The sequence below is a fragment of the Papio anubis genome, chromosome 10 (assembly GCF_008728515.1).
Source record: "Papio anubis isolate 15944 chromosome 10, Panubis1.0, whole genome shotgun sequence".
Taxonomy (NCBI): Eukaryota; Metazoa; Chordata; class Mammalia; order Primates; family Cercopithecidae; genus Papio; species Papio anubis.
In genome coordinates, this window is record NC_044985.1 from 115,978,105 (window position 1) to 116,005,418 (window position 27,314).

The following is a 27,314-nucleotide window of genomic DNA, read 5'->3' on the forward strand; positions in this document are numbered from 1 at the left end:
AGGTTGTTAGATATTTCTTAGGAGAAGCCATGGTGGTCTTGGCCATGGTGACAGTGGCGGGAAGGAAGACATCTGGGCAGATGTGAGAGATGTATGGAAGGTAGAATCAGAATGATGAATCGACACAGGCCTGAGAAAGTCCCAGGTTTCTTTTTGGTTTAGGCAAGCCTGGGTATCACTTTTGGTTTAGTGGAGGTGATCCCACTTCCTGGGACAGGAAACACAAGGAGAGAAATAGTTTTGCTGACAGTAGGGGCTTACGGAGGTATGAGTGTGATGTGACTGTGGGACAGCTGAGTGACAATTCTCAGTAGACTTTTTATACATCAATTTGGAGCTCAGAGAAGTCTAGGCTGGTGATATACAATTAGAAGACCAAAGCACAGAAATGAGGTTTGAATCCCTGGAAGTAGGTGAGACAATCCAGAGAGAAGAGGTGGAATTAGGAGAGAAGGCAGCCTGGGGCAGAGCACAGAGGCTGGGCACACCACACGCAAAGGACATGGAGAGGCAAAGAAACTTGAAGAGGAGCAAACATGGAGCTTAGACACTCAGAGTGGGGCCCAGAGCTAAGGAGAAGTGTCTGAAGGTGTGGGGGTGGGGAGGGCGCAGAATCACCAGGTTTCAGATGCTGCTATAAGGTCAGGCCTACAAAGGTTTGGATTTAGTGCACAGAGGTTACAAGTGACCTGGACAAAGTTATTTTTTGCTGATGAAGTATATTAAAAGGCTTTCCAGGTGTCACATGTGCCTTAGTCCATTCAGGCTGCTGTAACAAAATACTGTAGACCAAGTGGCATAAAGAACTAAAACAACGGATTTATTCCTCATAGTCCTTGAGGCTGAGAAGTCCAAGATCAAGATGCTGGCAGATCCAGGGTCTGGTGAGGGCCCACTTCCTGGTTCGTAGAGCAGCACCTTCTCATTGCGTCCTTCCATGGTAGAAAGAATGAGAGAGCTCTCTGGGGTCCCTTTTATAAGGCACTAATCCTATTTGTGAGGGATCTACCTCTGTGGCCAAATCACCTCCCAGAGGTCCACCTCCTGATGCCATCACATTGGGGATTAAATTTCAACATGTGAATTGGCAGCGGGTGGGGAGACTGGGGGGAACAAATATCTATCACAACACATAATATTATTTTATGCGAGGAGTGTCCTGCTGATGTCAAGAAGAGCCTCTGTCACCACTGTAACCACTGTCCAGTCTCAGCAATGGGTAAAAGTGAATGAAGTGACCCAAGTCTGGAAGGCCCTTATCTCACTGCTGGTAAGGGAAGGCCCCACCTATAGTAGGTGGCCACCCTGGTCCTGCTCATTCCTGGCGCAGGCCTCTTGAGTCATTCAGACAGTCTCTGCACTACCAGCTAAAAATGACTGTAAGCTAGAAATGTAGAAGGGAGTGGTTTAGATTTTAAAGAGCTTGTTCATCTAATTAAATAGAACTGGAGTTAGTGGCTTAGTGGTTGTTCTATAATCAGGCCCTGCTACAAGTGGTTAAGGAGACTGACAGTGGGAACCAAAAGAGCCTGCAGGGACAGGAGTGTGGCTGTGAACATGGCTGGGAAGAGTCTCTGCCAGGACTTTTGAATCCAAAGCTGAGACTGTGGCTTCCATGGAGTTATGAGAGATAGGGAGGGATTTTGAGCTGTGGCCCACTGAGATGAAAAATTGGGTTGTATCATCTTGTCTTGGAGTTGCAGTGATAGTGTATGGCGAGGGGTAATAAAAGGAGCAAAGGATCTGGACCCAACCTGGTTTTGAATCTGGGATTTCTCACTTTTTAGCTAGGTAATTAGAAAAGTGACTGAGAAGCTCTCTGCATCTCAGATAATTCATCTGTGCAAAACGATTTGCATAGCTGTAGTCAAAGTTAGCTTGTGTGTGGAGCCCCTAGCACAGAGGAGACATTTAATAAATGATCACTCCTGCTGCCTTTATTATCATTATTATTATTGTTATTATTTTTCTTGAGACAGAGTCTCACTCTGTTGCTCAGGGTGGAGTGCAGTGGCGCGATCTTGGCTCACTGCAACCTCCCCCTCCCGGGTTTGAGTGATTCTCCTGCCTCAGCCTCTCAAGTAGCTGGGACTACAGGCATGTGCTACCATGCTTGGCTAATTTTTGTATTTTTTTAGTAGAGATGGGGTTTCACCATGTTGGCCAGGCTGGTCTTGAACTCCTGACTTCAGGTGATTCACCCACCTCAGCCTCCCAAAGTGCTGGGATTACAGGTCTTTATTATTTTTATGATCATCATTGTCCATGTTACGTTTATGTAGTTGTTATGGATCACAAAACACTTTCAGATGTTCTCTCTGATTGCAGTTCAGCTTACTCCCGTACACTTGAGTCATGACACGGGTGTATCTGCGAGCCTCATTAGACCGGGAGCTCCTTAAATGGAGGGGTCCCCACTCACGGATGTCTAGTGCAGGCATAAACTAGAGGATCCATGTGAGGAAGCACTTCCCCTACCAGAGCTCTTCAGAAAGAGAGCAGGTGGCTTCAAGAAGATGTCAGCTTCCCACCCTTGAGGATATAGCAGGGGCCACCTGGCAGGGACACTGTGGGGAAGTGGCTGCACTGGTTGGAAGGCTGGCTTCAAAGAAATGGTTTCTCAATCCCACTTTATAATCTATTAGTGTTTTAATTGGATGAAGCAGTTCTGATGTCCTGTCAAGTTCATTCAAAGGAGTGTTTGTACTCATCTAAGTTTGTGGACCCTGGGCAAAGTGAGCCAGACATGGCTGTCCCGGGGATCCTTCCTCTCTCTGCTCTAACTGCTCTTTAAACACACAGACTCAGCCCTGGCAGATGAAAGTTTTAAATTTAAAAATATTTTAAAAGAATGCTTTTATATGAAAGACAGTATCTTTTAAAATATCAAATTTGTCTTAAACATTTTGGCAGCATATGCCATGTAACTTTTGGATTTATGTTTTCTCTTTCATAGAATAAAAAGTTCAGTGCAACCACCTCAAGAGTTCTGCAAGTTCACATTATGTAAACATATATAATAAAATATTTACTTAGGGTTTCCATAAAAAAGATCCAAAGCAGAGAATAAGAGGGCTTCTCTTTGCTGGTTTCAGAGGCTCTGCTGGGAATTCGGAGTGAAATTTAAGCCTCTTGAATATGTTTTGATTGGCCTTCTTCGTATTTTATCTCCTGTAATGAACTCTTTGTCAGTTTGTCAATTTTGACTAAGGACAGAAAGTTCATGTGTAGTAACACAGAGACTGAATTTAAAATTATGGTTTATATCATGATGTAATAATCCTCTCTCTTGTCCTTTAGTCAATATTTACCTGGTAGGCCGATATATTATAATGCTGACTTCAAAAGAAGACTCTTTATTTTACCTTCTCTAAGTGTTGGTTTTAGATACTTGAAATATCAAAACTGGAAGTTGAGCCGTCTGAGACTCTTGGCTGAATTCATGTAAAGTTCAGTTCCTCGATCGCCGGGCAGGTTTCACTGCTCCCAGTGACCCAGCGACACAGCTGCGTGCCTGTCAGAATGAGGCAGCTAAGCTTGGAGTCATGCTGGTTCCTCTCAGCTTTCCAGACAGCCCTCTCCTCTGTGGGAAACAGATCTGTTATGTTACCCCATAGCAGCCAGGATCTCTTAAGTGTACTTAAGTATTCCTTTATGTATTACAGCTACAGGATTGGGCGGAAAAACCTGAAGAATGCCCTGTAGGAAGGTGGTCTCTGAGTGTCACACCAGATGAAGAATAAGGAATCTTAAATTCTTTTCTTTGCTTGAACCCCTTTTTTCAAGCACCCCATGTGTAAGCATTTTTCCATTTTAAAAACTGAGGGAAGAATTATCCCCCGGTGAAGGAGTAGGAGGATGATAAGTAGCTACACAGTTTGCAGAGAAAATGTGTGATACCTTAGTACTGATCGTTCAGGTCACCAAAGAAGCAAATGGTACTGTGTTAATAAGTTCTTCTGAGCCAACCTGGGTGTGAGTCAGGACTCTGTCAGTGAGTCATAATGGAAAGGGAATTGATTCACTCATTAACTGCCAAGTCCGCAGGTAGACTAGTTTCAGGCTCAGCTGGATCCTGAAGTTCAAATGAGGTCATGATTCTTCTTTTCTTTCTTAGACTATTATTTTCTATATTGGCATGATTATGTAGCATAGATGTTTCCTGGCAGCTCCAGGTTTATGTGGTCCTTAGTGCCTGGGATCCCAGGAGAGAGACCCTCTTGCCTGGAGTTCGTATCATTTATCAAGTGTATTGTTCAACTTAAGCAAATTCAACACTATGCTTGTATCTTCCATGTGTTTATCTCTGCCCATTGTGTATCTTTAAACCGTATATTTATTTTATTTTATTATTTTATTTTTTCAAGACAGAGCCTTGCTCTGTTGCCCAGGTTGGAGTGCAGTGGCACGATCTCAGCTCATTGCAACCTCAGCCTCTGAAGTTCAAGCAATTCTGCCTCAGCCCCCTGAGTAGCTGGGACTACAGGTGTGTGCCACCACACCTGGCTAATTTTTGTATTTTTAGTAGAGGCAGGGTTTTGCCATGTTGGCCAGGCTGGTCTCAAATTTCCTGGCCTTAAGTGATCCGCCAGCCTTGACCTCCCAAAGTGCTGGGATTACAGGCATGAGCCACCGTGCCCAGCCTATATACTTATTTTACATGTATACTCTTTTTTGTAATCTGTTCATTTTGTACATTTTCATACACACATACATGTATATGTAAGTATATACATATGTATATACTCTTGTATGTATATGTATATTTTTATTTTCACATATACATTTGATAGATGATTTACAGTATGTTCAAGAATAAATCTTAAGTTTATAACCTAACGACCCTCCCTCATTTAAGGTACAGTTCTAACAGCCTTGGTCATCTGATCAACTCTCTGGTAAACCTGGTAGGGAGGGCAGGGCCTGTTAAAAGACAGCTCCACCAGGAAGGGAAGGAGCAGTTCTAAAAGGAAAAAGAAAGTGGGTCCTTTACCAGAGGGAAAAGATAAACTGACTATTGATTCATTCATTCAGCAAGTACTTCCTGAGACCCTATTATGTGCCAGGCACTGTTCCAGGCCCTGGGCGTACAACAGTAAACATTAGACAAAAGGCCTTACTTACCGGGAGCTTACGTAGTAGGGAGAGAGATAACAAACACACAAGCCGATAGAGATATGCTGTGATATCTGGTAGTGCTGAGAGCTCTGAAGAAAGACCGCGGTAAGCAGCAACAGGTGTGGAGTAGTTGCTTTACAGTGCAGGTGGAGGAAATGGGGTTGGGGGGTAGTGGGGAGTTGGAAGAGGCAGACAGGTGGAGGAAACGGGGGGAGGTGGGGTAGAGGAATCTCTTCTTGTTTTGGGATTCTCTTTCAGTTGACCCAAATAAAGTAAGGAGAATTTTGATAGGCAGATCCTATTAAGACTATCCCAAGCATAGGGAAAAGTATGAGTCAAGCCAACGTCTAAACGTCTTGAGGGAAGATCTGTTCAGGGAGTGGAAAGAAGTTTCGCATGACAGCTGCATACAGAGCATATGAAGGATGGGGCTGAGGTTGCTTGGGGTGTGACCCTGCAAGGACATAAATAACAGGCTAAGAGTACCTTTCCCAGACCCACATTTAGAAAGATCACAGCAAAGTGTGGAGAGCCAGGTGAGGGGTCACAGAGGCAAGATAGGGCAGCCAGGTGTGCACTGAATAGGGCAATGGCCAGAGGGAATGGGAAGGAAGGGCAGAGCTTTCAGAGGTTGCATCTGCAAGATTTGGGGATTAATTCACTTCTAGTGACCTAAAAGGATTTGTTCATCACCCAGAATGAGCCATGTCTTCTTATGTTTACTCAAAGATAAGAAGCCTTTAGAAATGGGAAACATCTTGGGAAAGTGGTTAATCTTGTTTATTCACAAGACAACTTCATCATCTTTTGCTATACAATGAGGAAGGCAACAGTAGTGCGGGTCACAGGGGGAGGTGGCCAAGGAAGGAAGAAAGCAAGACTGGATGTGGCACCTACATTGCAGGTCCTGTGGCCTCTGGGAGTGACATACATTCAAGGAAAGGACTTCTGGGAGGGAATGCTGTGGCCTTCCATGCCAGCCTGATAGTCCTTCTCGTGCATTTACAGGCAACTTCGAAGTGGGAGTTCACATTGCCGACGTGAGTTACTTTGTTCCAGAGGGATCCGACCTGGATAAAGTGGCTGCTGAGAGGGCCACAAGTGTCTACTTGGTTCAAAAGGTAAAAATCCATCTCCAGTTTCTTTTTTCTTGCTTTGTTTATTTGTTTGTTTCCCTGGAAAAGTGTGTGCTCGCTGTTATGACATGTTCTCCGGAAAGAGAAGCCAAAGAAAGACACAGGTGTTCATCCGAGGCCTCACCCCAGAGTGGCCCTGCTATTTAAGTAACTGACAGATACTCAGCTTCAGAAAGAAAGGAGGCAAAATACCTGCTTTCAAACAATTCTTCTAAAGCAGGGCTTGGCAAACTCAGCCGACACCAGCCACTAGTTTTTGTAAGGTTTTATTGGAACTCAGGCACATGCGTTTGTTCATGTATTGTGGCTGCTTTCATACTACTTCAGCAGAGTGGCATGACGATTTCCTGTTACTATAGGCCGTTTAAGGAAATGTTTTCAACCCCTGTTCTAAAAGGTGGGAGCCAATCTGGTCCTGACCTGCCCATTACAAGATAGCCATGGGAGTCTCTGAGATGGAAAAGCAAAGGGAGATGAGGAGGAGTCTGAGCTTTTCCCTCTCATCCTGACTACACCACTCTTGGTTAGTTGCTAAGTGTCTACAGAACTCCCTAGACTCATCTGTGAAATGCAGGGATTGGACAGATGGATCTCAAAACATCCCTTCCATTCTATGTACCTGTACCTGGCACATTCAATGGTAACCATGAGAATCCATTCCTTTAACAAGTATATATTGAGCACCAATTATCTGGTGGACACTGCAGTAGACCTCAGAGACAGAGGTTAATAAGAGACCAAGCATGAGTAAGTTCTGCCTTCCACACTGTGGTTTGTGAATTCTGCCAGGTTTCTTTCTCTTCTTTCCCTCCTCTGATCCTCTGTTCATTTGATCATCTTCCTTCTTTGGCCATATCTGGACTTCCACTTCCTTTCTAGCTTTTTAAAATTTGGCAGTCCAATTTGGGATTCTACCTATACTAGCTTGAGGCTTCCTGCCTCGCAAACCCATGCACTAGGACATGATTCTGGTATTTGCTCATTGACTGCCCTAAGGTCAGAGGAATATCCCCACCATCCACCCTAGAATGCACCACCATAGGTGCATTCTGGAATTTCTGGGCTTTACTTCTAGCAAAGTGCCTACTTAATGTCCACAAAGGTATTGGCACTTCTGGAGCAAAAGCTATCCAGGAACACCCAAAAGTTTCTAAGATTTCTGATATTTACCAAGCGTTACTGAGAGTTCCTCTCATGTTTTCAACTTGTCCACCCTGAAAACTAACCTCTCAAAAGGGAAGAGACTAGTCTAGGCTTTGAATGCAGCCATATCTTCTAGGGGCTGAAGATCCTGTTGCCTGTGGCCCAAGCTTAGTTCCCCCAATGTAGCTGAGCTTATCTTTCGACAGTGATGTCTTCCACCCCATGGTAGAAGTCACCCTGTCTGAGACCCTTTGTTTCTGCTACAAAGGGAGCTAGCCTAGATGGGCTGTCTTGTCCCAAAGGAAAGCCAGAGCTGTCATCTGCCATAGCCACCTTCAATAAGTGGAGGTCCTACCTAGGAAAACCTGGTACCTCCTCTCCCCTGCCCCAGGACAGTACTCTCTGTATCACTGAAACCTAGAATGTTTGAGCAAAACCCTAGCTCCACCTGCTCCAGGAGAATTGGACAGCTAGTTTCTTCAGAAGTACAGCTTTGCCTGCCATTCACATTAGGTGATCAGAACCACCATGTACATGTTTTCTGCCATCCCATAAATGAGAATAGTGAATGGAGAGGAAGACAGAGTTGATCAGAGCCAGGAAATTCTGAGTCAGAAGCTGTGTGATCATCAAAACTCCGTTCCAGGAAACCGTGTCATGGGCAATAGGTAATCTCTATGCACAGTGATGCCTGAAAGACCCAGCACCTTCAGTGACCAATTAGTGAGGATAGCTAGCTGTATCCTCATCTGAGCAGGGGGAATTCCGTACCAGACTTTGCTTGTGTCAAACATACTGTGTCCCTACCTGACCTCTGTGGCTGGCCTAAGCCTCAATGCAATGTTTAAGAACTTCTCTTTGACCCCCGGCCCCTCATAATGTCTGTGACAACTGTGTCCAAGCTCTGGGCAGGTATAGGCAGCTTAAGAGAATGCAGCACAAACTTCTGACCCGCAAGTATCTCTTGAGCACACAGGGCTTCCTCCCTGACCCCCAAGCCCCAGCTGCTGCGCTCTGCTTTTATAACCAGGAATTACTTTTCAAAATCAGAAAATGAAAAAATCAAATTGGGTTAAGTAATTAAGCGTGTTTCCTTTTCTGTTTCCTTTGGTTTTGTGTTTGTCACAGTTCTAGAATTTCTCTGTGGGACTACAGAGTTGGGGCTCTGCTGCTGAGTTGTGAAAGCGGGGAGCTGGGTGGAGGAAGGGCCCGCATGCGTCTGCTGCCCAGCACTGCCTCCAGCTTGGCAGGCACAAGTGGCGCCGGCCCGCAACCTTGGACAGCAGCAGCTGCGCGCTCTGATTCCTTTGAACCGCTGCTCTGACCTTTCTTCCTACTCGGTTTTGTTTCTTAAAGGACTGTGTCCAGGAACTTTTCTGCTGTTTTCACTTTACTTTGCCTATAAAGGTCTTCTGAAAAGCTGGATGAGCTGCGTTTCCGCTCTCCAGATTCTCTGCTTTCTCACTTGGCACAATCATTTCTCCCAGCTTCATCACACAGGGAAGAGGGGCTGGGGTTCCAGTTGGTTTCCCATCTATAGGCAATGTGGCACTGATTTCATTCAGATCTGTAAGTGACTGATGCCAGAATTGCAATCTTAGCTCATTATCTAAACTGTAATTGGGGGATTAACCTGTGGAATAAGACAGTATACAGCGTAACAGGTCTTGGGTCCAAATACCATCTCACTGACTTTTTAAATGAAATTCTTTTTGTTGCGATTTTGCTCACAGTAATAAGTATTTGGTTATTCTTGTTAACAATAGGGTATACTCAATAGGATAAAAGATAAATTTAAATAGTGTCCATTTAAATATCAGGAAAAAACTTTTTGACAGAAGATGGTTCCGTTAGGACAGGGGACAGCTGCCCACCTGAACTTTGGCCTGTCCTTCTCAGAAGGACACAACATTTGCTCAGTTAATGCCTCTCAACTGTCTTCTCTGGGAGATAAATATAATGTAATCGCAAAGTTTAAGGTAATTTTAGAAAATAAGCGAATTAAGCTTTAAAAGTAAAAGAAAACCTAAACAGTTGAAACCTAAACCTAAATTTTCTGCCTACTGGCCCAAGCATTCATGTTATTTTAGGTGCGAAACAGCTCAAGTGAAAGTTCGCCCATAAATCTCTACGATATTTTATTGGTACTGCTTTATAATAGAGATCAAAGATTGGGATTGGAAGCCTGTCTTAATGCAGAGTCCAAAGAGTTTTAAGATGTTTCTTTCTGACACCAGCAGGTTGTCAGATTGTTGATGTTTTGTTAATGTCAAACTGTGTAGCAAAGAGTTGATCAAATTCTGAATTCATGGAAGTGTTGATATGGAAAAGAAAACTCTTTAAACAGAGATGTTGGCTGGCAAGTGAATTAATCTATTTCCTTTAAGTTATTTCAGTGTGTAAGTGGGGAGCTAGCTGAGAGTACCTTGTTGTTAAAACCTCGAAGTCCTCAGAGAAAAGGGGTAAAAGTCACCAATTCTTAGACTGCAGATATGGGCTGCGATGGCCGATGGGTTATCGCACTGAGGCCTGAGGGAATGTGGTGGGGAGCCGGCAAAGGCCTGGGCTGAAAGGGGCAGAAGACGCCCTGTAGCCCCTCCAGGTGGTGGAGAAGCCCCTATGACTTGGCTTGTGGGCATCTGGCTCCCACGTCACTGCTAGTCCTTCCTGCTCCTCCTTGCCTGAATGATTGATTCTTCCCTTCTGTGGCCCTTTGTGTTGGTCACAGGGCTGTCCTGGCTAACCTGCTGCTGAACTTGGCCAGCCTGCCCGCTGTGGCTTTAGCAGATGTTTCTGCTCTCTGAGACTAATATAAGATTTTATAGTCTTGTTGGTACCCCCACCCAGCTGCCTTGGGCAGTGGTGTATTTACCCAAATGATCAATTTCTCTCTACTCTCTCAAGACCTGGTCCAGAATACTTAGAAAGTCAGTGTCCTATCATCACTGTCCCTTTTCTCCACAGCCAGCTCTTAAGCTCTGCCCTGACTCAATTTTGGTCCTGGCCCCAAAGCATGCTTAAGAGGGCTTAGCATCCTTCAAGCCCCGTTTCCTTTTCTGCTGCCTGAAGTCCTTATCAGTCTTCATCCACTTGGTATTTGTTGAGTACCAGCTGTGTGTCATGTTCCAGGGATGTAAAGATGAGACAGATTCTGCTCTTGCCCTGGGGAAGCAGAGGAGGTAGACAGGTAGCAAACACTTGCAATGCATCAGGCTACCTTCAGGTACAGAAGTGCCCCAAAGGTGAGGAGAGAAAGGTGAGTTAGAGAAGAAAGAGAGGTTGTATCTGCCTGGGCTGGTGGTGGGAGAGGAGCTTCTGCAAGGGCCAAGAAGACTTCACAAAGCAATTGTGTTTTGAACAGTGTTTCACATTTTGAGTAGAAAATTTCTAGATAAAAAGTGGGCAGAGAGGGCATTCCAGGCAGAGGCTAGAAAAAGCATAGAATGTTCAAGGAGCAGAATGCAGTTTGAAATTGTTGGGGTGTGCGTTGTAGAGAGAGCCATGGATGAGGTTACAAAGAGAGGCCTGGAGTGGTAGGCGAAGGAGCTCGGATTCTGAGGGCAAGTAGGGAAGCGATACGATCTCCTTCGACCAAAATAGAAAATCACCTTAGCAACTGTGTGGTTGAAGGATAGCAAGGCCAGAGACAGGAAAATTGTCATCAGTACCAGGGCCCTTCCCCCCAGTCACATCCTCTTGAGACTCTGAGTAACTACCCCAACACAGAGATCTTTGCTCACAAAATCTTATGAGAGTTTACCGATGTGGTGATGTCCAACTGGACCCCAGGAGAACTAGAACAATAGATGTCTTTAGCCTAGTGCCAAATGGACATTCTGAACAAGCAGTATTTCATTTACTCCATATTACAATTACTTCCCAATTCTGGCAATGCATATCACACAAGAAGAAGTAGGGAGAAGCAAAGGGCAGGGAAAATGGAGAAGTTAGCTTCCCACTGTTATCTTTGCTGTCCCCTTGGAGATAGGGTTCTTCTCCTGCTTCCCCGTGGGGAACTCTTGGCCACCTGTGACCTTAGCCACTGAACATTGAGGGTCCAGGCTTTTCCAAAAACCCCTTGGCCCCATCGAACCCTCTAGGCCCTCCTTCATACACAGGACATGCAAAAGTCCATTTACTAAATTCAGCTCCTTAACTATTGGGAAGGTAAAGCAGTGTGTCCTAATATAAATGGAATTGCAGATTATCATTGAGTGGAGATTAGTAAGAAGATGCAAAAGTCTGGAGAATAAGCAAGTCTTATCTAGAATAATTTCTGCTCCAGAATTGTCAACTGATTTTTATCCTGAGAGAGGAAGAGAGACATATCCACACTTGAACAGTGAAAGGAGGAGAGGAAGAGACTCATTTGAGAGAGTTAGAATGTCAGATCTAGGCTTGGGAAGTGATTGGATATAGAAGGCAGAGAGAGGAGAGTGAAGAATCACAGGCTAATCCTCAGCTGTGTTCTGGGGGCAGGGGTGAGGAGCGTGGTGAGGCATGGGTGCGGTGTTTTTTGGTGGTTTTGATTTTTGGTGGTTTTGAGGGAGTGGTGGTCGTTTGCTTCCTTGCTTATTTAACTTGGGATGGAGTGCTGCTCTTAACAGAGGTAGGAAATGTAGACAGTGGAACAGGTGAAGAAGGGAGGAAAATGCTGAACTTTGTCTTCTCCATGTGGAGTTTGAAATGTTCATGGGACATCCAGTTCATGGTGTCCAGAGGGCATTGTAGAGGTATGTGGAGTCACAAGGCCAGAGGGCCAGGCCTTGGACATGGAAGACACTCATTGTGAGATGGCAGGAGACCAGGGCACACATGTAAAGTGAGTGGGCCTGGGAGAGACTGGCCAAAGGGAAGAGCTGGTAGGTTGCTTGCAACAGATTGAGTCTGATGATCTCAGTTTTCTTTGTGAAGAAGAGTTGAGGTTTTCTATTGAGAAAGATTGAGAAGGCAGTCAGGTAAGAGGTCTGAGGAGAGTAGTAATATTTTGGGACCTCAGCTGAGGGGTGTGGGAAAGGAACTAACAAAGACAGGTGAAAGGCCTGCCAGCCCTCATGGAGGTAAGAACTAAGACAGCTTAGCAACTCACCTCCATATGGCCCAGCAATTTTCTCTGTCACTGCTCAGTGAGGACTTGCAGAAGTAGGAAAGGCCGATTTATAAGATGGATCATGGGGTTTGTGGAGCTGGGATAGTAGAAGTGAGGTAAATAAAGAACCTTGAAGGAATTATCCTTGTGGTTCACACTGCATAGCGAAGTTAATGAGGACAAGATAGGATAAGACTGGGGAAAAGGATCAAGGGGTCAGGGAATGTGTGAACATTTGCACAGTTTTAATGATAGCCAGGAATTTCCCAACTCCTGGAGAGACCTTTCTTTTCCAGTCAGACATGGTGTTCCACACTTATCACCCTGGCCCCGAGGCTCTCAGGAACCATGGCAGGCCTCATGTAGCTGACCTGTGTGCATGGACTCTTACGCCATGGTCCAGGTGAGTCTCCCTCTGACATACGGGACTTGGATTGGAGAAAGCAGCTGATCAGAAGGGGCTGCCTGCCTCTCCTTTCCAGCCCTCTTCCACAGGGATCCTGCCGTGCCTGGAGTTGTGGGAGAGCACATTCACAGTGACGCTGGCAGGAATTAGGCCCCATTTATGAGAGACTGATGTGCCAAACCACAAATGTGATTGTAACCTGTTAATTCCTTTTCCTTTGAAACACAGAGGAATAACCATCTATTTACAAAACTATATAAACATAAAGAGTGTTTTCTATGAGAATTTCAACTCAATTCTGCTTTAAGACCTGGTAAATGTCTTTTATAAGGAATGCTTCTTAAAAATTAAATACAATAGGGACCAGGCGTAGTGGCTCATGCCTATAATCCCAGCACTTTGGGAGGCTGAGGTGGGTGGATCATGAGGTCTAGAGATCAAGACCACGGTGAAAACCCGTATCTACTAAAAATACAAAAAATTAACCGGGCATGGTAGTGGGCGCCTGTAGTCCCAGCTACTCGGGAGGTTGAGGCCAGAGAATAGCATGAACCTGGGAGGTGGAGCTTGCAGTGAACCGAGAGCACGCCACTGCACTCCAGCCTGGGCGACAGAGCAAGACTGTCTCAAAAAAAAAAAAAAAATTAAATATAATTATACTAACCAAAAAGTTTTAAAGTTCAGCTTTTTCATGAGCACTTAGATTGGTAACTGACCATTGCAGTGTGATTAATAAAATGTCTTTTGTGTAAGATATAGGACACCACACAATTTTTATAGCCTGCACAATCACTGCATGTGCTGATAAGTTTTAGGAGGTAGTAGCCCAAACAGTGTAGCTTATACTTAAAATATTAGTTGTTTATGAAGTTTTTTTTGTCGAGATGCTTAAATATAAGTCTCGTGTATTTCATAAAATGTTTTATGTGATGCAGTAAACATAGAAAAAAAGAGGTGATCCATCTCCTGGGCAGAAGCCAGTCAGTTGTCTACACACTGGAAGTGCCTACCATGCATCAGGTTTAGAGAGAGACAGGAGTGAGGCCTGGCCCTTGCTCCTGAGGTTTCAGTGTCCGTGGCACTCGAGGCACCTGAAGAAGCAATTAGGACAGTGTGGTAAATGCAGCTGAAGAGCAGGGAGGATGGAGTAAGTGGCTGACTGTGTAGGATGGCCCCAAATCATCTTTGAAAGAACAGGGGAGGTATATAAAATACAGCACACACTATGCCTGGGGGATTTTGGATAAACCTTTTAGTGGCAGTGAACTGAATCTGAAAGGATGTACAAGAGTTTGCCAGATGTAAAATATCTAGAAAGGTGTTTCAGAAAGAGGGACTGGCACAAGCAAGAGCTGGAGCAGCACACAGACAGGTGAAGGGGGTGCAGCGGGAAGGCCCATGTGACTGCTGTTGCCAGTGCCCCAGGAGAGGGCCAGGGCACAAGGCAGAAGGGAATGCTGAGCCCGGTGACAGCACACCTTGGACACCACGGACTGGCCAGTGAGCTTTCACTGAGCGTCTTCAGTATTGTTCTACCAATAAGAAGACCAAGACTCAAAATTTTACTAACTTGCCCAAAGTGTACAAGAAGCAGTCAGCCCAGGATTAGCCCCCAAGCCCACAGGAAAGGTGGCAAAGCCTTTGTTCTATTTCCTGCACCGTGCTGCTGCTGAGTCTATACTTCTTCACTCATTGGTAAAAAGGTCTTTAGACCTTGTTGTATTTTTTTAAGTGGTGAGGCCCTTTTTGCAAATTATATCTGAACCCCAAATTCCAACATATAGAAACAGATCAGGTTTTCACTAGATAATTAGCATACATTTATTTCATATTTAAATGTGTAACACAACACCAATTAATGAAAATAGTGACTTTCTTTTTAATAAGCTCATTTATTTTGGAATGCTTGCAGTTGACAGAGAACTTGCAAGGTTAATACATAGTGGTCCCATACCCAGTTCCTCCATGTTAATGTCTTATGTGACTACGCTTCATGTGTCCTAACTCAGAAACTGACATTGGAATATTACTGTTAGCTAAACTCCTTACTTTATTTGAATTTCACTAGTTTTTCCATCAGTGTTTCCCTTCTGTTCCACGGTCTAGTTCTGGCCCAAGTTATAATGACTTTCTTTTGACAAACACTAAAATATGAAGTTAGGAACTATAATGCATTATCAGATGCTCAGTTTTGTGACTTAAAGTAAGATACTGCCTTGAACACTTAGAAGACACACTATCTGTACAAAAGGCATTACGCCCTGGACTAATGTCATTGCAACAAGCATGCTGGGTGGCTGAGCAGCCAGTTATCAAAATACAGTTGATAGAACAAACTGTCTGTTAATGCAGCCCAGAGGAGAATACAAGAATGTACACCCAGCAAACTTGATGTAGTCTGTCTTAGCTCAGGCTCCTATAGTGACATGCCATAGTTTAAACAACAGAGATTTATTTTCTCCCAGTTTTGGAGGCCAGAGTCCCATATCAAGGTGCTAGCCAATTCAGTTCCTGGTGATGGTCTCTTCTTCATTTGTATATGGCTGTGGCCTCACATGGCCTTTTCTCTGTGCCTACTCATGCAGAGAGAGACTTGTGTCTCTTTCTCGTCTTATAAAGTCACCAGTCTATTAGACCAGGGCACCACCCCATGTCCTCATTTAACCTTACTTACCTCTGAAAGACCCTATCTCTATATACGGTCACACTGGGGGTTAGGGCTTTAACATATAACTGCGGGGTGGAGTTGGGGGGTGGCAGGGAGGGTGCCAATTCAGTCCCTAGGATAGCCCAAAGGCTGAGTATGTGAAATCTTTATCATTCAACCATGATGGTATCATATTGAAGCTTTCTCCATTTTGTGCACTATTTTTAAACAGGTGAAGATGTACCATTTTATAAAACACTTGATATATACAAGAAAATGTTAAATATTTGGATTACATTGTAATGCATCACAAAATAAGTTAGCAAAGAAAATATAGTATTGTCTGAACTGATGGTGCAAAAGTAATGCAAGAAAAAAATTTCAAAAGTAGTTGTCTGTAAAAGCTTTTACCAAAGGCTGTTAGGAAAAGCTATTACCAAAGATATCAGGTAGTCATTAGGTTTCATATAGATGTTAAAAGAGATGGCATTTTTTAGAAATACCAAACAATTGCCAATTATTTGTTATTGGTTTGGGCCATGAGTTCTAGAATTTACTGTTCCATACCAAAGATATTTACTGTACTAAAGTAGAGTACAGTTGCAGATACTTCATGCAGAATAAGAAGCTGCTGGAGTTTGTTCTGTTTCTGCCCATAAAGAAACATAATTTGCTAAATGTACCTCAACTACAGCATGGCCGCCCTTTGCGTATCACTTCTCAGTTACCTAGCATGGGGTTTCAGTGTTATCCATGCTCAACACTGCAAGCCAAAGTGGGCCATAGTAAGTGTGTTGAGTAAATGGCTAGTACTGCTGATGTTTTTAGTTAGAGAGATGGAGTGGATGGTCCCAAGAAAAATATGGGAAAAGGAACAGATAGGCGTAGATAGGAGAGAGTTTTTGAAGTATCTTCAGGAGATACAGGTAGAGATATTCATTTCATCTTTGGAATACTAGAAAAAAACAAGTAATATTTTGGGACCACTTCTAGTCATCATTTGAAAGTAAGCTGAAAAACAATTTTTAATTAAAGAGTATATACTGTTGACTCAGTTTATTATGGAACAGAAAGAACAATAAGGAGAATAAATGATTTAGGCTTAAAAAATGGGAAAATAGATAACTACTTGATCACAGTGTTTATCTGGGAAACCTGGATGTATGACCCTTTCAGTTTTATCACTCCAGTGATATTTTAGTGATATCTTAATGTTCCAAAATGTAATTTGGTAAATTGCGGTATATTCAATTACTAAAACATTGATTCAGCAATAACAATAGCTTATTTTACTTTTAACGAAATCCTGTCCAGAGTTTACACTCAGTTCTTGGGCTCTTAAGTATATGTATAATTTAACTGGAGTACTTATATCCAAAAGCACAAGTACTTCTTGAGTCTGGAGCTTCAGGTTTAGTAGATAATACAATGTAGCTATTTTCCATTGCTTGCAATGTGCTTTTTGTCTTCTTTTACCAGTTCTCCTCACTTTCCCAGCTCACATTCCCATCTGACTCTAGAGGCACATGGAAAAGTATACAATAGTGTGGTCTTTCTGCAGAGTCTTTGGGAACAGAGCCACCTCCATCTTCAGCTTGCTCTGGAAAAGCTGAAGCTGTTCACCAAAACTCTGCCCGCTGGGCTTCTCCTAAGCAGGTTGGAGAAAGGTGCTCATGGGCCTGTGCTCTGTTTACAGGTGGTCCCCATGCTTCCCAGGCTGCTGTGTGAGGAGCTGTGCAGCCTCAACCCCATGTCTGACAAGCTGACCTTCTCTGTGATCTGGACACTGACTCCAGAGGGCAAGGTAACAACTTACACGTTTTCTTTCTCCACTTACCTCTGTTCCATTCCATGAGTCATGAAGTACTCACCATGTGCTTGGCACTGGCTTGGGTGCCATGGTAGCCAGGACAAGGGAGATATGGAGCAGCCGTCATAGAGAAATGTCAGAGTCCCTGCCTCAGAAGAGCCGTTGGCCCCACTTAGAAGGCAAGACTGACCCTAAGCACTTTGAACAGGTTTCATGTCTGTTATCAGGTGAAGGAAGAAATTGAGTAAGCAGAGTGATGCCTGGGAGGCTAATGCAGGAGACAGGGTGTAAGTGGGATTGAATGAGGATTGGCAAAGGCAGGAGGGGCAGCCCAGCCTGCAGTTAGGAGAGCAGAGCCTGTTTGGAGGTGGATGTTAGGTAAAGTGGGAAGTTTACATAGGTGGGGTGAAATCAAACTGGAGAATCACAGATGAATTGTAGGTGTTAGGGCTCCTCTGAAGTGTCATGAGAAAGCTGATTGTAGAAAGGTCAGTGGTGCATCGTCATGCAGGATGATTGGAGCTGTGAAGATGAATTAGCAAGGTAGTGCTATAATCAAGGCACAAGGTGGTGAAACCACAGACCACGAACAGAGAGAAGGATGTCAGCAGGGATTCCTAAGCATAGGGAAAAAGATGTCTGTGCCTGTTATCGGGATGTGCCTATGCATATCATAGGGAACGACAGGAGAGAGATACATGAAAGAGAAACTAGTCCCCTCCTGCAACCGAAACAACTCCAAACATTCAGAAGTAGGGTCCTGATTAAGTAAGCTCTGGTGCCTTCTCAATGGAATATATACAGTTATTAAAGTTGTTGACAGAGACCATGGAAGAACATGGGAAGTGTTTATACTGTAATATTAAATGGAAGTAAAAAAAGATATTTAATTATAAAGAGGTTCCAAATAAAGATAGAGGATCAAATACCCACATTTACTTTCATTCCCTCCCAAAACCTCACTAAAACAACAGTAAAGGGATTTTTTTTTTAAGACATAAACCCACAAGGACAAAGAGAGTGGGAGAGGAGACAACAGCAACAAAATTTTGGAATCTGGGTAGCAGATGGACGAGTGTAACTGACTTAGCAGTCCTGAGAAAGCTGAATCCTGAGCCAGCAATAGAGAAAGCCAAGAAACAACCCAGTTTACGCAGAAGAACCCTAAACAATTCAGAAATTGACAGTACCAGATAATTCTAGAAGGTGGGGGAGGGATGGGGGAGAATGAGGCTAACAACAGTATTGAAAGTTTATTTTTAAAAATTGCCCCTCCTGTAACTTAGCGGAAGATCAGAAATGTGTTCTCTGGACAGGGTAAAGTAAGAGGTGTCGGAACTAGAGAACATCAAACATGCTTGATGGCAGTGACACCTTGGGGGAGATTGAGTGACTGTTGGCATACTGAATGTTAAGAGTATCAGCTTTCTTTTTGCTGCCAGCCCCAGAATTCTGGTCGCCAGGCCTATATCCATGAGTCGGGACGTGGGAAAATCTCTGAGGAATCTGAATAGCGAGGAATAAAAACATAAAGATACTAACCTTAAGAGTTTCCCAATCAACAGCCCAGCTGTCTCTCCCTACGGTAAAGTTTACAGACTATTAATAAGCTTCACCCACACAGTCAGAGCTTTTTAGGATTTCATTTCCATGTATGAAGAGACAACCCGAAAGAAGCTTCTAATATGAAATAGGGAAGCTATTACTAATGCATTGATTCAACAATAGCTTTATTTTACTTTGATGAAGCCCTGTCCAGAGTTTACACTTAGCCCGTGGGCTCTTAAGTATATGTATAATTCAACTGGAGTACAAACAAACAGGAAAAAAGTAAACAAACAGGAAATGAAGAAAACACAGGAAAAAGTAACTAGAACGAAATACACTAGCAGGGAAAAGAAATTAGCACTTATGTCTTTAGGGAATTTTTTTAAAAAAGAAATAGCTGTATCACAAAATCTTGATACTTTAAAAAAGAAACATTTGGAGGGAAAAAAAAGAGCTCTTGGGAATTAAACATAGGTTAGAAGAATTAGAGATTCAAGATATCTATTGAAAGGTAAAGTTGGGAGTTGTCCCAGAAAGATATAGAAAAGACAAAAAATTGGAGGACTAGTCCAAGATATACAATATCTGTTCAATGACCATTCCAGAAATAGAGAACAGAGTAAACAGAGGAAAAGAAATGATCAACAATATAATTTTAGGAAATGCCCCATTCCTGGAAGATATAATTTTCCATATTGAAAGGGCATACTGCCTAGCACAGGTATAGAGACACATCATCAAGACACATCATTATAAAATTTCAGAACACTGTGGACAAAGAAAAGACATACAATAAAATCAGAAATCAGAATAACTTCAGACTTTTCTACCACAACCCTAGAAATTAGATGACAGTGAAGCAAAGCTTTCTAATTTCTGAAGGACCGTGATCTCCATGCCAAAATTCTGTACCCAACAAAGCTATCGATAAAAAGGGTAGGAAAGGGCTTTTCCAGACATACAAGGCTTCAACAAAAATGTCCATCTCATACACCCTTTCTCAGGAAGCCACCAGAGGATGTGCTTCACCAAAATGAAGGAGGAGTAAATGAAGAAAGAGGAAGACATGGGACCCAGGAAACAAATAATCCAATAGAGGAAAGAAGTGAAGGAATCACTTAGATCAGGGCTGGCAGACTTTTCCTGTAAAGGGCCAGATAGTCAGTATCCCTGTCGAAGCTACTACACTATCCTTCAGGTCTGTCTTAAAGAAGATGCTAAGCGCCGGGCGCCATAGCTTACACCTGTTATCCTAGCACTTTCACAGGCTGAGGCAGGTGGATCACTTGAGGTCAGGAGTTCAAGACCAGCCTGGCCAACATGGTGAAACCCCACCTCTACTAAAAATACAAAAATTAGCTGGACCTCGTGGCGGGCACCTATAATCTCAGCCACTTGGGAGGCTGAGGCAGGACAATCACTTGAACCCAGGAGGCGGAGGTTGCGGTGATCTGAGATCGTGCCATTGCACTCCAGCCTGGGCAATAAGATCGAAACTCCATCTGAAAAAGGAAAAAGAAGACGCTAAGTTGGATCCTCTCATGGGCTTCTACATTCTGTCTGTTGGAATCAGTTGTTTTGGTTGATATGTAGATATGTAGCTGGAAAAGAAAGGAGCATTTTAATAACTTTTTCAGATAATTGTGGCTATTCATTTTTGTACTACACCAGACTTTAATAGTTTCTCAGAAGTTGGTTGCACCAGGCACAGTGGCTAACACCTATAGTCCCAACACTTTGGGAGGCTGAAGTGGGCAGATTGCTTGACCCCAGGAGTTCGAGATCAGCTTGGGCAACATATTGAAACCCTGTCTCTACTAAAAATACAAAAATTAACCAGGTGTGGTGGCATGCACCTGTAGTCCCAGCTACTCAGGAGGTTCAGGTGGGAGGATCACCTAAGCCTGGGAAATCGAGCCTGCAGTGAGCCATGATCACGCCATTGCACTCCAGCCTGGGCAACAGGAGTAAGATTCTACCTCAAAAAAAAAAGGTGGGGGGCGGGGCTGGGCACTGTGGCTCATGCCCGTAATCCCAGCACTTTGGGAGGCTGAGGCAAGAGAATCGCACAGCCTGGGCAACATAGTGAGACCTCGTGTGGACGAAAAAACACAAACAAACAAAAACAAAACAGACACCAGAGTGTGTGCTCACTCTTCCCAAAATACCTGAGTCTAAATAACTAGAGTTTGTGTGTCAGTTGTTCCTTCAGGTGAAAATGGTGTTCCATAAAATGATCAATCAGTTCACGACTCAGTTATGTAAATGCTTTTCCTCAAGACCACCAGCGTGCTTCTACATGCAGCAAAAGTGAAAAAGACTAGCAATCAAGGGTTGAGACATCATAAAATTAATAATCTTTACTCCTCTGGTCAGAGCATTCAGTTGTTCGATACAAGTATGAGGTATTGGAGTGCAGTAGCCACAGATGCGCTGGGTGCCATTGTCGGATTTGCACCAAGGCAGCCGCTTTACCCACGAGGGCTTTTGTGCCACCAGTGTAAATGTCAGCATGTGGAAAGGACAAACACTGCCTTAGTATTACTATGAAAATAGTTTTGACCTCCTGGACTCCTGGAAGGGTCTCAGGGATTCCTAGGGGTACATGGTCCATACCTTGAGAACCAAATGAATAGTTGGTGGAAGGTTTGGAGTAGATTAATATATATAGCACACAGAGAAATCAAGCCGATAAAAAGACAGTTATTAATTCCAGTGAGAATAAAAAGTCGTATAGAAAAGTAACAGTTAGTATTTATGTAACCATAATAGTACATTGATAAAATGAATTCTGATCATTGTCATGTATTAGGAGGATTAAGGACTTGAATAGTTATGTGGGCATGGTGGGGGAGGGAGTGTGTATGGAAGGAAAAATAAATTATCTTCTGTAGTGAAAAGTTTGCAAATAACACCAAAAAAAAAAAAAAAATCAGGAAGTAGCAGACAGGTTATATAGAAAGTTAATACCCAAATACTCTTTTAGAAGAGGCTAAAGTAGTTACTCTTGGGAAGTAACAGAGAGGGACAGGGGGCTGCTTTTTTTCATAACAAGACTTTAAAACTATTTGAACTACGTATACTTTAATATTTTTATTGTGAAAAATTTCAAACATACATGAAAGTAAAGGGCACTATAAACCCATCCTCCCCACCTCCCAGATTCAACTACTATCAAGACTTTTTTTCATTGTCAAAGTATTTTGAAACAAACCACAGACATGTCATTTTGCTCAGACATATTTCAATATGAAGCTGTAAAAATTTTGGACATTTTCTTATATAGCACAATGCCATCAGCACACCTAACAGTGACTACTAATGCCTAGGTGTCATTCTAAACCCAGTCCATAATAGATTTCCTTGCTTTCTCCCATAGATTTCCCTGAATTGGGATCAAAACGAGTTCTACACGTTATATTTGGTTTTTATGGCTCTTAAATATTGGTTCATTTAAAAAAAGGACCCTTTTAAAGATTTTTTTAAGATTTAAGAGGCAAACGCTATCCGAAAACAAGGAATTATGAGGACAGTATGCCAGCAATCATATTTTGGTGGGGGTGGGAGCATGCATAGGGGAAAAAATGAATGGAAAAAGACAGTAGGAAATAAAATAGAATGCCAATAGTGGTTATGTTTGGATAGTAAAACTATGAGTAATTTTTTCTACTTTTTTGTATTTTCTAATGTTTTTTGAAAATGTGTAGCTTTTATATTTTTATAAATGCTTATTTTTGTGAAAGTTTAACTAAACAGAAAATAAAAGCCCATAGAAGAAAGCTAACTTGAGTCAACAGAAAAGAACTTTGAGTCTGAATTATGCCTGCCAAGGTCAGACCCAAGAAATAAAAAGCTGCCCAATCTAATGAGCTTCTAAAATATGAGGGTCATAAAAGAAGCACTAGAAAGTGGCAAACTGTAACTCAGTTGGCCTCTGGGGTTTCTGTTGGAGGTAGTGTCTGGTGCCCAGGCCGCTGGCATTAGGGACTAGAGAGCAGGTGTGAAGTAGGCACAGGATCCAGGAGGGGCTGTGGGCCTCAGTGCAAACCAAGCCAGATCGGAAGTAATGAGAGTTTGGACTAGACACAGGGTTGTAGGGCAAAGCCCACTAACCACACTCCTTGTACTATGGTTATCCAAACACCCTACCCGGACCAAGCAACCACATGAGAGGTAGACCTGGTTGGTTAGTCCTGGGATGAGTATCTCTTACCCACAGTCAAGATGCATGAAATGAGAGGTCAGATTCCAGACTTACATCTAAGGGATGGTGCTTCTTCAAGACACTGGCAAGGAAAGCTTGAGTTTAGCAAGGGCCGGGGGAGCAAAGTTCGGAACCAGATGGGAGGTTCAGGGAAGCCAGAGAAGGCCAACGGGCAAGGGGTAGCCCTGCATCAACCCAGTGATGAAGAGGAGGGTCTCTGAAGCCTGTGTGGCCAAAGTCTGAGGCTGGTTTTGCAAGCAGTGGTGACTTGTCTTGGCGTAAAGGCTTGGACTCAGAAGGAGCCAGAGCGGGGCCAGCAGCATCATGCCATAGCTGCTGCGTAGCCACCAGTCTCACCTGGAGTTGAAGTGGAGAAAGCTGTGTATTTTTCCTTAGTCTATTGGAATGGCTTACTTTCTGGAGCAGGCGTGGTCAGCTATAGAAAGACTGTTCCAACGTTTTCTTAACGCCCACTAAATTTTTTTTTAAACACTCACAAGAAAATCTTGGACATGTATGCATTCATTAAGCTAGTGCTCAGGCTTTTAGGTCAATAAACGCTGAATAATTTATTTTTAGCATATTTCTCACATGTTGGTTGTGAGCGCCTTATTCTCTGACTTAGTAACTAAGTCCTTAGACCTTAGAACCTTAGAATCTTAGGGCCAAAGATCAGAAAAATAAAAGAAGGGTTTCACAATTGATTAGCTCTCCTCAGTTTGCATCTCCTGTGACATCCCTGCTGTGTGCTGTATAGGATTAGTCAGGACCCAGAGTGTACTATGGAAGTCACCTGTTTCAGCCATTTACTTAGGTCAAAAACCACAGGGTGATTCTTGACTTTGGTCTTTCTCTCATGCTGCATCTGCCAGTGCAGCACACAGTCTGCCAGTGTGTCATTGCTGCTTTGCTTTCTGAATGCCTCCAGAATCAGCCCCCTTCCTTAACTACTGGCACTAATACCTGGGTCCAAGCTATGCTCTCTCACCTTGACAAATACAGTGGCCTCTTGACTGTCCTTGCAGCCTCTGCCCTTGCCCCACGTCATCTCCTCTGCATACAGCTGTCAGAGTGATCCTTCTGAATCTTAAGCCTTGTCTCTCCATTAAAACTTTCCAATCTGTCATTCAGAATAAAAGATCTAAAACGTCCTGACAATGGTAACCTTTTCCTCATTCTTTTCTGCCTGTCTTCTGTGCTAGAAATGCATGGACTCCAGAGTCTTCTTGCAACCAGCCTCTCCTCTCATGTCCTGGAGCGTTGCTGCTCACAGGAGAGAAGCTGCCTTTTATGTATAACCGAGCTCTCTGCTGTGCTGCAGGTCCTCTCCCCAGCTCCAGGGACTTGATATAAGTCAAGGTTGAGTTTCCCCACCTGCCATCTTCTTATATCCTTCAAGCCTCTGCCTCTTCCTTGTAGCTGAGCAGATCTTTTCCTCCCTGCTTAACTCATTCCATTCTGAGAATTGGACATTGTAGAACTATGGTGTGTACCAGTTCGGGCTTTCTCAGCTGAACCTTTAGTGCTACTTGGGAATCCTTTTGTCACTAGGTTCCAAGCCTTTTTTCTTGGGTTCCTCAACCTCAGCCTTGCTTTCCAGTCCTCTTTCCTTTAAGACCCATCATTTTCCCAAGTACTTTTCATTTCTTCTTCTTGGAAACCAGAGAGGCTAGCCAACTTCAACTGCTGAAGTCCCCCTTGCCACATCAAAATTCCTCTCTGCCTTGCCACTACATGGGAGGCTGAGGCAGGAGGATCACTTGATCAGATGGAGAACAGATCGAGACCCTGTTTCTAAAACATAAATGAATGAATAAATAAATAAACAAATATTTGGCTGGGCGTGGTGGCTCATACCTGTAATCCCAGTACTTTGGGAGGCTGAAGTGGGCAGATTACCTGAGGTGAGGAGTTCAAGACCAGCTTGGCCAACATGGTGAAACCCCATCTTTACTAAAAATACAAAAATTAGCCAGGCATGGTGGTGGGCGCCTGTAGTCCCAGCTACTTGGGAGACTGAGGCAGGAGAATTGCTTGAACCTAGGAGGCGGAAGTTGCAGTGAGCCACCTGTGAAGAGAAAGCGAGCATTCCTCTGGGTGTAAGTGCATTGTGTGCAATGGTGCTTCAGTCTAGATATTCACGCCTTAATCTTACTGTGTTCATCTCTTCCTATTTCAGGGGAAGCCTGAGCTTTGCTCGGTGATAGTGGCACTAGTGCGAGGGCTGGGGCTTGTGGAGGAGCCTCTTGTTTGCTGTAGCCACCCCACTGTCTCTGTCGTCTACAGTTGCTAGGACTTTCCCTAGCAAGTTGGCGTCCTTTCCACCACAGGCATGACCTGCCTCTCTCTGCTCTCTTCCAGCCCGTCCTCTCAGCCCAGTCCTTTTCAGACACTTGCTGCTTGGCACCTTTGACTTCTTTCACTGCAGGGCTGCCCCTACTAAGGATGATTGCCCTGTGTTCGTAGCTCTAAGAAGCAGCCAAAATCCACTCTGCCTCCCACCCACCATCACTCCAAACAGCCTGGTTTTGTTCCAGTCAGGAAAAGGTTTCTTTCTTCCTCATATGTTTTTTGAACAAAATATTTTGCATACAGAAGCCCGGAGCTGCTGCAGAAGTGATTTTGTACCTAATTATTTAAGATTATAAATTAACCCCACTTGCAGTTTTTTCAACCAGAGATATATCTTAATGAGGTGCTGACATTTTTCAGAGGATAAATTTAAAAATACATTTGAATGGAACTGAATAATTTTCAAAGGAGGTGGTCATACTTTTGTATCAATATAGAAAGTTGATATGTGTTTGAGACATACTTGGTTTATTTTACTTCATCATCTGCCTCTGTCTAATTTATGACCTTCACCTGAAATGTAATAAAAGTAACACTAGATTTTGGGTCTGTCTTTAACTGGATCTGGTCTTGGCTGCCACTTAGGAGTTTGTATGACTTTTGACAAGTTCCTGGCCTGTTTTCTCAACTGTAAAATGGGCTGAACAATGCACTCCTCCCAGATGTGCTGGGAGATTTTAGAAGTAGTAGGTATAAGAATACTCCTAGTGTTAGACTACTTCCAGTCTTACTTAGTACAGTAGGTAGGCCTTGGATTACGATGCTTCGGTAGATAATCATTTACTCCTTTTTCAGTAGGTTTTTCCCAGTAATACGCCTTCAGTCGGTGTTGGCACTGTATTTAACTTGACATTCTGAACAGTGATATTCCAGAGTATGTGCAGTAAACTCACCTGCCTACAGAAGATGACCCAAATCCTGTGATTAAGAAAGAAAAGAGGGGCCAGATATGGTGGCTCACGCCTGTAATCCCAGCACTTTGGGAGGCAAAAGCGGGCAGATCACAAGGTCTGGAGTTCAAGACCATCCTGGCCAACATGGTGAAACCCCATCTCTACTAAAAATACAAAAAATGAGCCGGGCATGGTGGCACGTGCCTGTAGTCCCAGCTACTTGGGAGGCTAAGGCAGGAGAATCACTTGAACCCGGGAGGCGGAGGTTGCAGTGAGCCCTGATCGTGCTACTGCACTCTGGCCTAGCAACAGAGCTAGACTCTATCTCAAACAAAAAAAAAAAAAAAAAAAAAGAAAGGAAAGAGGAAAGACATGATCTTCGGTATGAAGGGTTTTGTTTCTGAAGCTCCCCCTGCTATTTCTACTTTTTCCATGAAAAACTCTGTCCTTTTGTCTTCTGCCACTGGCTGTGGTTATGCACTGGGCATTGATGTGAATCCAGTTTCCAAATTGGAAAGTAATGAGGTGTTCCATCCAGAGAGGCCTGCCTTCCATACTGTGAGCTTGGCTGTTCTGAGGACCCCCTCTATTTGGATCTTTGCTTTCTTGCTGCCTTTCTCTGTGTCAGGCGACAACAGGCTCCTTTCTTTTCTGCTTGGCTTCTGCAGAGGATGGTTTCAGGCCTTCTTTCCCTGGCCTAATCATTTTTCAGTACATGTCAGGTATGACTCCCAGAAGCGCTGGATTGTGTTAAGGCAGAGTAGATTCAGCTGCCAGAGGTCCCTGTCCCTGAGCAGGAAGTTCCTGATGGCTCTTCAAGCTTCTACCTCAGCCCTTCGTGTATTTAAAGAGAAGGTTGGGATGGATTTTCAGGGTTGCAGGCATTAAGGAAGAGGACTGAAGTGAAGCAAAAGAGCTATGGGAAAGTGATCATCAGCACTGCAGTCTCCAATCTGGTAGTGTTCCTA

The 27,314-nt window shown here is 43.6% G+C and overlaps 1 protein-coding gene across 1 annotated transcript in view; it reads left to right on the forward strand.

Moving 5' to 3' along the window:
• Positions 1 to 27,314, forward strand: part of DIS3L2 (DIS3 like 3'-5' exoribonuclease 2) — a 441,955-nt gene that overhangs the window by 273,220 nt on the left and 141,421 nt on the right. Inside the window, 2 exon segments of the mRNA XM_031651606.1 lie at positions 6,127 to 6,239; positions 17,236 to 17,343. Of these exon segments, the coding sequence (XP_031507466.1) occupies positions 6,127 to 6,239; positions 17,236 to 17,343 (221 nt within the window).